Source organism: Epargyreus clarus, unplaced genomic scaffold, assembly GCF_041222505.1.
Source record: "Epargyreus clarus isolate Ecla_fem2 unplaced genomic scaffold, WU_Ecla_fem_2.2 ptg000010l, whole genome shotgun sequence".
Lineage (NCBI taxonomy): Eukaryota > Metazoa > Arthropoda > Insecta > Lepidoptera > Hesperiidae > Epargyreus > Epargyreus clarus.
Genome location: NW_027332218.1, coordinates 9,661,431 through 9,676,732, shown reverse-complemented (window position 1 = coordinate 9,676,732; position 15,302 = coordinate 9,661,431). Strand labels below are relative to the sequence as shown.

Here is a 15,302-nt window from a genome sequence, read left to right as displayed (position 1 = left end):
ATCGTCTTAAGTAAAATACTGTTGGATAGCCAATAACAGTGGCAACCTACTTAGTTATTATCAATTAAAGTAATGAAAATAAAATGTTAAGGGTAACAAGGAGTATGATATTGGTCAGTATTTCCCCAGCGTGAAATTAATAATAACATCGTACTTACCTCTTGTATTGTCAGTGAGCCACTACATTTGAACTTTTTTCTCATGCTGCACTGCCATATACTGGACCCATTTTTATATACTTTTTTTTTATAATACTGGTACCCAGTATATAACAATACAGTTCCGCCCCTTCTAGGTAAAAACTTAATTTCCGAATTGGAACGTGACGATGAATCGGATACATCCATTTTTATTTATAAAATAATTATGAATTAAATAAATATCAATGAAAATAAAATGACAGTGACAAATAAAATCAATTGTTTTATTTTCGAACACTGTGAATATAGACCAGTGCAGATAGCTTCAAAATAGGTAAAATGTGAAAAAAATATATAGTACAGTGAAACCTATTGAAAAAGGAAGAAAATATAACAAAAATAAAGATATAAATAATAATAGTTTAAAAACTAAAAACACGCTAAAATCGCACAAGGAAAATCCTTAAAACTGATCTCTTGATGACGAGAATGGGATAAAATTATTAAAATGTATTGTCATCGGTTCTTGATAATTGTTCAAAATTTTAAATAAATTGGACAAAGATTCCGTTACATACATACAGGTCAAGCTAATAAAAACGTAGTAATAAATTACGGGCGATTTGCGGTCGCTACACTTAGCGACTGGGGGGATGAGTTTTTAAGGGTACAAATCGGTTTGTCTCGATTTCCGGCAGTACTACAAGTCTAAAGTCTAATAATCTACAACTCTGGTATTCAAAAATAAAGGGAAAAATAAACGTAATTTATTTTTTCCTTTATATTTGTTATATTCTGAAGGTGGTAGAACCCTTTGTGGTTCGACTCCGGCGGCACCACCGCCACACCTATTTCTACCTAATAACAGCAGTGTTAAGCGCTGCTGTGTTCCGGTTTGAAGGGTGTGGTAAGGGAGACAGACTTTTCCGAGGCGTTCCAGCTTAGTCCTCAAGGGTAGCGGCGCATCTGTGGCCGACCTCAGGTAGGAATATCTAATCCTATCTGGGGTTGATTACAGATGTCCATGGGCGGCAGTAGCCACTTACCATCAGGTGGACTGCATGCTCGTCTGCTACTCTTAAATTATAAAAAAAAAAAAAAAAAAAAAAAAAAAAAAAAAAAAAAAAAAAAAAAAAAAAAAAAAAAAAAAAAAAAAAAAAAAAAAAAAATTCTCGTCCTTCTCCAATAGGCTTCATATATATATTTTTGGTTTCAAAAATTGTATACACTGGTCTAATAATTTAAGCAGGTTTTAATTTAGGATAGTGGGTCTTGGAAGACAAACAAGTCTCCCAGGACCCACCAGTGGGACCATTGAGACATATCAGTCTTCACAGACCCACTGGTGGGTCTGCTTGGTGGGTCCTGGGAGACTAAGCGAATAAAAGTACATTATAAAATGAGTATACGACTAGCCGTTGCTTTATTGACAGTTGTAGAATACGTGTACAATTTTGATGACTCTATTGAGTCATGTGAAAATGGCTGAAAGTAATTGTATTCTTTAAGTATGAATATAATTCACGGCAGTTCGATACATATTGTTACTCTGTATATAAATTTCTCCAGTAATTGGGTTCTTTTTATTTTTTTATTATAATATAGGAGTAGAAGACGAGCATACAGTCCACCTGATGGTAAGTGGCTACTGCCGCCCATGGACATCTGTAATCAATCCCAGATAGGATTAGATATTAGGTTCACTAAGGCCCACCTAAGGTCGGCTACAGATGCGCCGCTACCCTTGAGGACTAAGCTGGAACGCCTCGGAAAAGTCTGTCTCCCTTACCAGACCCTTCAAACCGGAACACAGCAGCGCCTAACACCGGCAGTGTTATTAGGTAGAAATAGGTGTGGCGGTGGTGCCGCCGGAGTCTAACCACAAAGGGTTCTACCACCTGGGTATAAGTAAAATGGCACAAATGGTTGTGGATTTTGAAGTCAACCACGTGTTAATATTGCAGCTTATTCCCCACCAATGCGTACATCGTGGGGCAACACAAGCGGTACAGTCGGCGGCCGCAGCGGGCGCGGAGTGCGCGGCGCTAGACGTGGGCGGCCACGAGGTTCACGACAGCGGGGAGATGCCGCTCCGCCACAAGCTGCTAACTCCTCTGCACTCGCTGCTGCGTTGGCTGCCGGTGAGTTATAAAAATGTTGTTATTGCGTGTTACAAGTGGTACAGTTGGCGGCCGCAGCGGGCGAAGAGTGCTAGACGCGGCGCTAGACGCGGACGGCCGCGTGGCTCGCGTCAACGGGGGCATTTTACTCCGCTACAAGCTGCTAATTATTCTGCACAGTCTTGCATTGGTTGCCGATGATTGGTCTTGATTGGTCTTATTGAGGCGGTACGAGCGGTATATTTAAAGGGTGAAGTGGACGTGGACCTAATGTCGTGGCTCGTAATAATGAGTGACACTGTCTCGTCACAAGCTGTTAATTCATCTGTGTGAGCTGTTTTGCTACGTGCTTGCTAGTTAATTACAATTTTTATTGGGGCGGTACGACCGAGACAGAGTTCGTAACGGGTGTGGATCATGCGGCCTGTGGAAGTTGGAATGTAACTGACTGGGAGTTACATACACTTACATACACTGGGGGAGCTACATTTAGTGTCAGCGATTGACAATATAGTCGTATTTTGGAGAGTTCAAGCAAAAGTTATACCCAATTCATGTCTGAGCGCCGGTTACATTAGTCTGCATGTTTTTAGCTAAAATGATTTAATTACAAAACTATTAATTCTAAAAGGATTTTTTTTTTTTTTTTTTTTTTTTATATTTGAACCTGACGATAAAGCAGACGTGCTACCTGATGGAAAGTAGTCAACGTCGCCTATGGACATTTGCAACACCAGAGGAGTCGCCAATGCATCGCCGGCTTTGAAGGAGAGCTCTTTTTGCACCTTTTTTGAAGAGCCCCATGTCATATCGCTCCGGGAATACCTCAGAAGGAAGTTCATTCCACATTTTGCACGTCCGTGGCAAGAACGTCCGCGCAAATCGAACCGTGGAGGACCGCCACGAGTCCAGTTGGTGTGGATGGAACTTCATCCTTCGGCGAGTGGTGCGATGGAGGAACGGTGATGTAGGCACCAGGTCAAATAGTTCCTGGGAACACTCACCATTGTAAAGCCGGTAGAACACGCAGAGGGAACCTATGTCCCTCCGTAAACTTAAAGGTTCTAGCCGATCGGAAATCCTCGGATCGTTGACGATTCGTACTGCGCGTTTCTGTACGGAGTCAAGTGGGTTAAGTTGGTATTGGGGTGCTCCTGCCCAGAGATGCGAGCAGTACTCCATGTGGGGTCTCACTTGCGCCTTATAAAGCAGAAGGAGTTGCCCCGCAGTGAAGTACCGCTTCGCTCTGTTCAGAACGCCCAGCTTCCTTGATGCCAACTTCGCCTTAACGTCCAAATGACCCCGGTATTGCACATCACACGATATGTCAACTCCTAGGATCCCTATACTTTTATCAATGGTGAGTGGAATTCCCTGGAACCGTGGCGCTATGACGAATGGGGTTTTTTTAGCGGTGAACGCGCAGACTTGCGTCTTCGTGGGGTTGAACTCAACAAGGTTAAGTCGACCCCATGTCGAGACCTGCTCCAGAGAGTTCTCGATTTCAGACACAAGTCGGATTCTGCTTTCCTCCACGAGAGTCCGAGAGGTGTTTGCACGGCCTGTGTACACAGCATCTCCCGTACTATCATCTGCATAGCAATGAATGCTGCTAGATTTTTGCAACATGTCATTGATATGCAGAATGAATAGCGTGGGAGAGAGGACAGAGCCCTGGGGCACGCCAGCATTAACAGGCTTCGTGTCTGAGCAGCACCCGTCAACTACGACTTTGATTTGCCGCTCAGACAGAAAACTGGCTGTCCATGTGCACAACCTCTCGGGAAGACCGTAAGATGGAAGCTTCGCGAGAAGGGCCCTATGCCAGACCCGGTCAAAGGCCTTTGCGATATCCAGGCTAACCGCCAACGCCTCACCATTACTCTCAACGGCTTGCGCCCATCGGTGTGTGAGGTACACCAGAAGATCACCAGCTGAACGGCCCTTGCGGAAACCATATTGGTGATCGCTGATCAGCTGGCGATCCTCGAGGTACCTCAGAAGCTGGGTATTAACCACACGCTCCATTACCTTTGAGAGCAAGGAGGTTATCGCAATAGGCCTGTAATTAGCCGGGTCACTGCGGTCACCCTTTTTAGGAATCGGGTGAACGAGGGCTACCTTCCACGAAGACGGTACTTCACCTGTGGTATAGGAAAGCGAGAATAAACGCGTTAAGATGGGAGTCAACTCGGGAGCACACGTCCTCAGCACCACTGCGGGGATTTCGTCCGGCCCACTCGACTTCTTGACATCAAGGGACAATAGAGCTCGCCTGACAGCTTTCTGCGTAAAGCGTATATCAGGCATAGAACCCTCACACCGCGGGATGGTAGGCGGTGTGGCCCCCTTGTCATCAAGAGTCGAGTTTGAGGCAAAGAGGTTGCCCAGAAGATCGGCTTTCCCCTTTGCCGTGTGGGCCAGAGAATCGTCTGATTTCCGCAGGGGCGGTAGTGAGGAGTGACAGAAATTACCCACGACAGCTTTGGCCAGCGACCAGAAGGCTCGACTCCCGGAGGGGTAACCAAGTAGTCGCTCGCCAATTCTGCCAATGTGCCTAGACTTCGCCTTGGCCATATACTTCTTTACTGAACGGGAGGCAGCGTTAAGTGCGGTTCGTAACTCGGGGGTCTTCGGATCCTTGCACGCGTGTGCTGATGCCCAGGCTTGGTAGGCCTCTTGCTTATGACGTGAAGCCTTAGCGCAAGGCCCATCAAACCAGGGCTGACTCCGCCCACCGACGGACACGACAGAGTTTGGAATGAAGCATTCCATACCCTGCCGTATGACGTCGGCCACAGAGTCAGCGCACGTGCTAGGATCACCCGAGACGAAGCATAGCTGCCTCCACGGGTACGAGGCCAGGAATTCCCGGAGCCCGTCCCAATCTGCTGACCTGTAGTGCCAAACTTGTCGCTTCCCCGGTGGTCGAGCCCCCGTGGGACGCGACAAGGGCACAGAAGAACTTACCAAGCAATGGTCAGAAGATCCAAGAGGAGCCTTGACCATCACTTGGTAGTCATCAGGATAGTTGGTTAACAGAAGATCCAGCAAAGACGCAGTATGGGTCTCAATATCAGGTACCCTAGTATGACCGGGTACGACCTGGGAGAGCCCATATGCCAAGGAGAAGTCATACGCAGTTCTTCCGGCGAAGTCCGTGATTCGGGAGCCTAGCCATTCAATATGGTGGGCATTGAAGTCACCCAGAATGACCAACTCCGCCGAAGGGCACTGCTGCAGCATTTTGTCAGTCCCCCACTGGACGTGCTCGAATAGTCGAGTTGTCTCAACATCTCCGCTGTAGGACCTATAAAGGCACGCGTAGACGCGGGTCTGCCCCCCAATATCCACGCGCACCCACAACAAGGATAGGTCCTTGTCTTCGAGGCAGCTGAGACGGCGGCAGCAGATATCATCCCGAACATACACACATACCCCGGCTCGACGCCTGAAGGCATGTTCTAAACTGTAGCCGGGGTAATTTAAATACGATGTTTCGCCCGAGGGCGATATCTGCGTCTCCGTCAAAAAGAGAAAAGCCGGCTTTGCCGTCTCAAGGTGGTGATGGACGGCATCCAGATTGGAATGGAGCCCCCTGATGTTGCACATGTCCACAGTAAGTGTGGAGGAGGTCGCCGCTGAGTAAACGTTTCCCTTATTATTCTGCCTTTTCATTCTGGTGGTATAAGAAAAAGAGGAGGAATTTGAAAGGACTTGCGATGCTCCTTCGACGCCTCTCGGGACAAGGTGCGGATCCCGTAGCGCCGTGCTCACAGTGGTAATATGGGATGCTGGCGCGGGGGACGGAAGGGCCCCCGGTCCCCCCCGTGCACGACTACCCGGCTCCACTCCGGTCTCTTACTCCGGCAGGGTAATCGTGCAACGGGATTTTTCGCCGGTTGGCGGGACAGCCTCCCGGGCCAGAGGTTTACGGTGTTACCCGGGTTCGGGTCCCCAACTAACCGGCGGGCGGCCAGCGGAAAACCGTTTCACCGGGTCTCCCTGGCCCCCGCGCCAATACACCACGCCTCCGAGAGCAACGACGCCTAGAAGGACCCACCGGACCAGAAAGGTACGCCGTCGGAAGCACCACAGAGGATGGGAAGGGAGGATAGGGGATGAATTTCCCAATGTTCCTAGAAACTTATCGACAAAAATTTTTCCTTGTCCCAGGCGCAGCGTTGCTAGAATCGGACGCGCCGCTAGAACCAGCGCCGGCGATAGTGGAGCGCGGCGTGCGGCGCGGGCCGGGCCGGCCGCGGCTGCGCGCCGCCGCCCGCGCGCCCGCCCGCCGCCCGCGCCGCGCGCGCGAGCCGCTCGCCGTGCCGCTCGCGCCACCACCGCCGCCGCCGCCGTAACGCTACGCCGACGTGCGATGGTGAATAACTCAGTATGGTAGGTGAAACTTTGTGTAATCCGCATCAAACTACTAGTCCGCTCTGAATATAGAAATGAGTCACATCGCCATAGCAAATTGTATGACTATACCTGCTCGCAACAACTTCAGAGCGGACTAGGCGCAAACCATACTAATAACCGTTTGAAGGTGGTAGAGCTCTTTGTGGTTCAACTCCGGCGGTACCACCGTCACACTTATTTCTTCTGCCGCTCATGGACATCTGTAATAAATACCACATAGAATTAGATATTCGTACCTGAAGTCGGCTGCGCGCAACCGCCCGCACTCACATCCACAAACCGCCGCCACCACCGCCGTAACGCTGCTGTGACGTGCGATGTTGAATAACTCAGTATGGTGAGTGAAACTTTATAATGGTTGGCGTCGTGTACTGATTCTATTTTTTTTTAATTATATTGGAGTGGCTACTTTCACCCATGAACCACTCAACCCTAAATTGGATTAGACTGCTTTTTTATAATATATGTAGGTAAGTAGCAGACGAGCATGCAGTCCACCTGATGGTAAGTAGCTACATCTGGACATTTGTAATCAACCCCAGATAGCATTAGTCATTCCCACCTGAGACGCCGCCGCCGCCGCCGCCGCCATAACGCTGCCGTGACATACGATGGTGAATAGTGCAGTATGGTAGGTGTGACTTTATACTGACTGTTGGCATTGTACACCAATTCACTGAAAACTTACAAAAAATATTTTTTACATTTATTAATTGAATACATAGTAAAAGGTGGACATTCGAAATTTTCACGCTGCATCCAATTACACTTGATATGACCACAAATAATTAATGAGAAAATAAAAGGATATTTGTTGTGGCTGAATCCTCCATGTGCGTTCGGCCCGCAATAATAATAGCTATACAGCTATTCTATGACTTCCCAACGTTTATAACACGATCTAAAAATCACATTAAAATCAGTTAACTATTCCATTGTAAATAAAGCTTTAAAATGTAATACGATACTAAATTCAAATTATTATTGTTTAAATTATTCATTTCTCTGAAATAAGCCTAAAAATATTTTTAGACTAAGTTCTTAATTAATTATCATGTAATATGTAATATATACACTTAATATGTATTACATATTACACTAATTACACACAAACTATGTTATTAAAATTCAATTTTTTTGTCTCAATTTTAGTTTATTTGCTAATAATAATATTAAAATGTTTTTTTTGTTACAGTTAATCCAGAAGCCAAAAATGATCGAATACACGGCTTTTTAGGAGAAACCCACCTCTAGTGCAATTATTGTTAATTACTTTGTTGCCAAATATACACAAATAATATACACCAGATGCCGGCCAATGTACAAAACATGCTTTTATTTACTGTAAAGTATTATATTGAAAAGTTACGTTTATTTATATTTTAAGTTATTTACATTGACAAGCAAAATATATGTTGTAATATAGTAGAATGTATATATTATAGGGAAAATAGCATTTTAATGAATTTGAATATTTATATATTAATTTTCCTTTGTATAAATTAAGTAGAAAAACTGGCAGATGCCCATTGCAGGACGTATTTGTGGTTTGACATAAGATTTATTAGTCTGATGTGATACCAGAAATTATGTTACATTAATATTTGGTTATCATTTATGTGATTTTATTTACACACGTTGTCAATACATGTTACCACTCAGGACTAATATAATCACAAATGCATATGGCCAGTGTATTTGCTATTAGATACTAACAAATTATAATGTGCAGTGTGTGCATATGCAAATGAATAATGTAAAATGCTTCACGTAAGTGGAATTTAGACGATAAAAGCATATTGAATAAATTTAATTAGTAATTATTTGGTTTTATTATTACTCACTTCTTACCATGATATTTAGTCAATGTCTGAGAGTGACTTTAACCACTAGGTCCGTGTTAAGTATTAAGTAGAGATAATAATGGTATTATTTGAAATGGCAATCAATTAAAAAATTAAGATTATTTTTTGAGGGTGAAATTATGATGGTACATTTTTTATAATACACTAGAAATTTACAAATAAAGTCACTTTATCTCATTTTTATGTCTATTTAATTTTTAAAGATAAAATGTAATATACGCGAGGAATAAATTAATTCTTTCCTTTGCGTAGTCGGTTGAGTTCTCACAGCGTGATATCCGTTTAGACAAATTTTAAAAATGTATATCTAACAGAAAAAGACACTACATTTTTTAACTAAATGGAACTTAATTTAATTATAATAGAGTAAGAACGAGTTGCATCGAAAGTTAAAGTTTGCGTTGGAGTTAAATATAACAGTACCATTAACTTTTAAGTTACATACAAGCAACATTAAAACGGGATATAACTAGGCAGACAGGTCTGTAAGGGAAATGTGTTAGTATGCAAAGAACGTACATAATTATGTATTTAAAAAAGTCAAGTCGGCTACGATAAAGTGGATTCGGGAATAAGGATATTTTATCCGAATTTTAACGTTTCCGAGTATAAGCGTATCAGTCAAACGATTGACTTTTAAAGCCCTCTGCACTCCGGTGCAATACCAATCAGAGTAAATGAATTCGACTGTTGTGAATACAAATGGCGTCGTGATGTGCATACGATGCCCAATATTCTTGTCCGTTAGTTTAAATATAAGTGTAATTTGAACAAAAGTGAAGTGTAATTGAAAAAAAATTAGTTGTTATGTACCTAAGTGCTACCCACTTACATAACTTAGAAATGGAAGCTTTTCCAAAATGATTCGTCTTATTTTAAGCAGAAAGAAATCCAGCGTAGTCTTCGGAAATCATGTTATGGTAAGAATTGGTAACTAGTAGATAATTATATTGTCATTGTTATTTAGTTTATTATTTCATAGATCCTCAGATTGTACTACTCGCTGATCGCAAATATTATGATGGATTCCAAAAACTAAAATAACTCCTTATATTAAATACTCGACTTTTATTTTTTGAAGGTAGGCAATGAAAGATATAGTGAAGGGCGATTGTATTTGTCGAAGATGACCTGAGTGTTTTATTTATTTTTTTAACTGTAAAATTATAAGTGTAGGTATTTGTTATAGGTATTATAACGGTGCTATCTATACAGGTTACAAATTACAAACCGTGCTTAAAATAGGATAGGAATAACTATTTCACATTTGAAATATTTAAGTCAGATTTTAAAAATAATAAGCAATTCCGCAGTACGAGTATAAGACGCTGGCACTTATTGGGTCTTTACAGCAGAATTAAAACCTTTTATCGTCTTTACATCGTGTTTTGGCGGATTTATGATCCCGACGAAGTTTCTTGACTTGAAACGTGGGAATTGATGTGTGGAGCCGTCTTAATTCAACTGTGATTCATTGTTTTGCTGGCTTCTCCAAATTTGTTTTTCTTTTTACCTACTTTCGTATTCAGGTGACGGATATCGCTTACCACGAGCTAAGATCGCGGTTAAATAAGCATACATTTACTAAAGTCGTGACAAAACAATAATGGTTTATTATCATTGTTTATATTTTCAGTTCCAACTTTTTTACCATTTTTTATGTCAATTAGGTTTGGGCAGGTGGATTTATGTTGAATTATAATATTTGCCTACTTTATAGATTTGTCTTGTATATATTTATAGGTATTTTAATGATGCTTACTGCAACTCGACTGCGCGGTAGCTACTATCACATTACGATTACATCTATTTAAGCTTTTCAGTGGCGTTCTTGTAGTTTATTATGTCAAAGGAGACAACTTAAGACGTTCTTAATTAGTCCTCAGGGATAAACGCATCGGCTTTTTGTAGGAATCTTTATCGAATGTGGTTGCAGATGTTTATAAACTGCAGTGCGCATTTATAGGATGATACTGTTATTTTCTACATGTCTCAAACCGGCACCTCTATCCTAGTATAATTCGACTTAATCTACGGCAAATAAATAAAATATATAACGTAATGTTTCTGCTAAGAATCGAACTTACTATTCGTGTTACGTGTAGCCGGCGCCGCTCCGCAACTATCATTTCCGTGTGCGTTAACTGTTGTAATTTAACTAGGGTTTTCATACATTACTCATGAGTTTGAACGAAATCCCTGATCTGTAATCGATTGAATGGAATTGAAGGATGACGTCATGTGGCCTGGGAATTGTAGGCGAAGCGGATTAACTGAAATGTTTTATAGATTTTGCATCAACGGACTGGAAATAGGTAGGTATTGTTGGCTGTTATGTGTTCACAACATCCCGTTCTGCTCTGATGGTAATATTGCTACATAGTTGTACTTAGGAGTAGGTTTTTAATAGGAGGTACCTACCTTTTATGCTATGTAATGATTTTCGACGTTAGACAGCAACGCACTGGACTGCGATCGACCCGAACAAGGTTGATAATTATTCGGTAATTGTCAGGTAATTTTTCACTGCCGAACATAGAGATCCGTAACCAACTCTACATAGAATAGTGGGTTTCTACTTGCGTACAGATGCGTTCTCGCTACTGAGGGTTAGGTACGATAGCCGCTTGATATCTATGTATCTAAGGCATTCTCACTATTATCAAACTTTTACCAAAATGTTTTTTGCGTTTTCGTGAAATTGTGTGGATCTTCTGCTTACACATAGATGTAGCGGTGGTACCTTCCCAGTCGGACTACACTTGTTGAGCCATCTTTTAGTAAACTATATCACTTAGTATCTACATACCTACCTACTTGTAGTCTTATCCGTGTCATAAAGACATACGCAACACGCCACAGATCATAGATATATTATACGATAATATATCTATGCCGCAGATATGATTTATTTGTCATACCACCATAATTTATCTACATGAGATATGTAACATAATATTTCTAATCACATGATTCACAGTAAAGGTTAATAACTGAATTATGCTATCAAAATAGCATAATCATAATAATAGGGATCACCGTAACAATGTTGCACGAAGCGGTTTCAATTAGCCCCTCTGTTGTATTATGTCATTAAGCTATGATGGTGCTTCAGTGAACCCGAGTGGGGGCGCATACGAATGAGTGCCTGATGAGATGACCCCGTTAGCGACGTCGCCACCCACTAATGTGGAAAAAGCTTTTTTTTTATGACACTGGAATAGCGAACGAGCTTGTAGGTAATTAGTCCGTGTAATGAGAAGTGGTCACGGTCGTTCATGGACGTTGTTTTTTTTATTAATTCTGAAATGGGTATGGGAGTCCTACCTGAAATTGGCTACAAAAGGTTACTATATATGCGATTTTTAAATCAAAATATAAGTATTTTTTAAAGACATTATTGATATCTATTTCGAACATTAATAGTCTGACTATCAAAGATTCGCGAAAGTGTTTTGTTTATGTCGAGAGAAACGGTACTATAACTTTTATTTATATTTTTTTTCATAGATTTTAAATTCTTATTAGGTATTACTCGTTTTTAATCTAGCACTGTTCAGGTGGTCTTATGCTGCGGAGGTGGCGCAAGAAACTGGAATACATGTCTCGTGTGGTTCACCCTTCATACCTTAAAACCCTTCACCTTTCAACCCCGAACACAACTTCAGCGTTTGGCGCCACTGTTATAAGACTAAAGGTGAGAACACTTACTTTTACCAGATTTCTTTGTACATATTAGGTACTTCTTAATTAAATTGTCTTGCAAACTAATTTACAAATTTGGTATGTTTATTCATGCAATCCATTGAGAATTTTGACCCCGGAAACAAGTGTTGCTTAGTACGTATCTAATTGAGATTACATATAACATCTTTTGATTTTATGAACATGCGAAATTCTATGTACGAGTAGATACTATATGTTCTAGGTTAACTGCACATATTTTATAGCTCTTTAATGTATTTAAGTAACACAAAATTTATGTTTATTGAGAAAAAATATTTTAGAACAAATGTCATATATGTAACATTGAAGACTTAACGTTTCAAGCTGCAAATTACTTAATTGGGTTAAACTTATCTTAAAAATAATTAAAATAAATATAATAAAAGCGTGTTAAAAATAACGAATATTCCGCTTAAAATTATATAACTTCTCAATTATTTATTACATTTATTTGAAGGAATGCATAACAGTTTGCTATAAAATATGAAAAAAGTAACATTCCAAATCCGATCTTAGTGTAGTTAAATGATCATTATACACATTCAAAAACTAAAATAAACATCACGACGTATTTAAGTATGAGTCAGATTTATTTAAATAAATCTTAATCAAAAAAGTGATTAAGTGCGTTCGCGCGCCATCCTCATAATTAACATGTTTTTGGAGGAAGTTGGGGTGGGGTTTCTTTGGACCAATAAATAAATTTATAAAATACCCTGTTTTATTTAATTATTTGTAATACATTAAGTAACTTAGTATTGGGTACATTCCATAGTTGAAATGTAATCTGGATCGTTAATTGAAGGGTATATTGTAACTATTGTTCATACTTTACGAGTGGAATATTAGGATAACGTCAAAATAATTTCCTATGTCTTTTGTAATATTTTGCGTGGAACTTAAAACATTTCCGAGTACTAGTTTTGGTGATACTTCTGTAGTTTACTATTTCGTATAAATACGAGAAGATTTTGTGGTTTGGTTCCTAACTAAAAAGTTGTTTAAGGCAATTTAAATTTTATATGGATTCATTGCCCAAATACTAATACAGAATTTGCAGCAAAGGTATTTGTCATCAAATTTGGTTAAGAGTCCTGTTGTATTTGTCTTACTGCGATCTCATTTTCTACATCTACGTTTTTTATAGAAATCCTCTCCATACTAGCCTCACAATCGCAACTCCGTCACGCCAGCAGACAACGGTCATTAACAGCTGCGACGTCGGCGACATACAAATCACGGGCATTAATCGTCTCGGATCATTTCCTTGAATGCTAACCCGTCGCTCATTGTATTGGGAATGGCTCGCACAGGAAGTTCAAGGTTCCAGCGAGGTTACTATCGTGTTTAAATGACTCCTAGATTCCAATGCGATTTCTGTGGCTAACCGATGAATGGTGCTGTAGTAAGGTTCTTTTTCTGCTTAAGTTTGTTGTATCGACTATACAACGATAAACAAAAATTCCTTAATTTAAGATTGTCGAATGCACACCATTCGACAATCTTAAATTAAGGAATTTTTGATATTAATATACCTGAAGACAATTCCTAATGGAAGGTTATAGAATGAGTTCTACAATAAGAATAATAGTAATACATATATAACTTATTAATGGCATAAGTTAGACTTAACTAACCTCTTCTTATATAACTAACTTATGAGATGTAAGGCCTCTTTTACCTTCTTAAGCCCATGACCTTTTAACGAGGTATTATAAATGTATATAAACGCTTTTAGTATAGATCACAATCGTTGTTGCTAGAGCTATGTTTATAGTTTTTATAAGATTGAAGTAGCAAATGAGCAGGTAGTCCAGCTGACGATAATTAGCCACTGCCACTTATGGATATCTATAACCAATCCTGAGGACGATGATTACCCCAAAAATCAGCCGGTATCCACATTCTTCTACTGAAATGCAAAACTGATTCATACCAAAAATAGGTGTACTGGTATCTCCCCAATTACATTTTGGTCCTACTAGCTTTTGAACCTTTTAGTGCGTTTTCCTGACCATAAATAATATAGTAGAAGATGGATAACAACGAACTTAGTCATACTCGTACAATTACATTACCTACTATGTTAATTCTTACGGTCTTACCGTTTATCTCACTGTAATTTGTAGTGACACTTATTTAAAATAATATATTTCTAACATGTATACACTTAATATTTATGAGATTTATTCAAGAGGTTACAATTTATTTCCCCATTGACTTTGATTTTAATTGCATGCCGCTTTTTATGTAACGTTTATGCATTGTTTATTGTTACAGGCAAGCAGCAATTAACATTTGAACCTATTTCCTGGATGGAGTCAACATTGTGCTAATATGACCTATGAAGATCAAGGCAGTTTTATATTAAATTTTAATTAATTTATTGCGCACAATTTAAAAAATCAGATGTTTTGATTGACACTAAAGAGTGAGATGCCGAAATTTATATGATTGACTTGCTTATCTACCATTTTGTAACAAATCACGTAAAATTGTAGTTCTAATATGAGCCAATCTAATAGATAAACCTTTAAAACAACTTATTAATTAAACGATTTTACCTTTGACACAAGACAAGAAATAAGTAGTGTATATAAATAGCCAAATATGCCCATTAAATAAATCAAACGATGCGATTTTCCACCTCTGCAGCTCATAGCATCCATCACGCGACGACAGATACAAACCGTTGTTTTTGCGATCATACATCATCACAACTAGTAGATTTAAGATCTAAAAAATAAGTTTAATCCAATAGATACTTTAAAACAACTTATTAGTTAAACGATTTTACCTTTGACACAAGACAAGAAATAAGTAGTGTATATAAATAGCCAAATATGCCCATTAAATAAATCAAACGATGCGATTTTCCACCTCTGCAGCTCATAGCATCCATCACGCGACGACAGATACAAACCGATGTTTTTGCGACCATACATCATCACACCGCCCCTGACACGCCTCACTTCATTCCGATACTTGCGATCTGTGGGATTAGCGTTTTTGAGTGCATTCTCCCAACA

At 40.1% G+C, this 15,302-nt stretch overlaps 1 protein-coding gene across 1 annotated transcript; it reads left to right on the top strand.

The window, feature by feature from the left end:
• The first annotated feature begins 1,621 nt into the window (after positions 1-1,621).
• On the top strand, positions 1,622-6,621 carry LOC140745641 (uncharacterized). The gene is made up of 3 exons (XM_073077579.1): positions 1,622-1,631; positions 2,105-2,281; positions 6,437-6,621. The coding sequence occupies exons 1-3, from the start codon at positions 1,622-1,624 to the stop codon at positions 6,619-6,621; spliced, it is 372 nt and encodes a 123-aa protein (XP_072933680.1).
• Positions 6,622-15,302: the final 8,681 nt, after the last annotated feature.

Bases quoted from the DNA above. Each gene is read 5' to 3' on its own strand.
- LOC140745641 (XM_073077579.1), top strand. The intron at 2,282-6,436 runs GTGAGTTATAAA...TCCTTGTCCCAG, and splicing joins CGCTGCTGCGTTGGCTGCCG to GCGCAGCGTTGCTAGAATCG.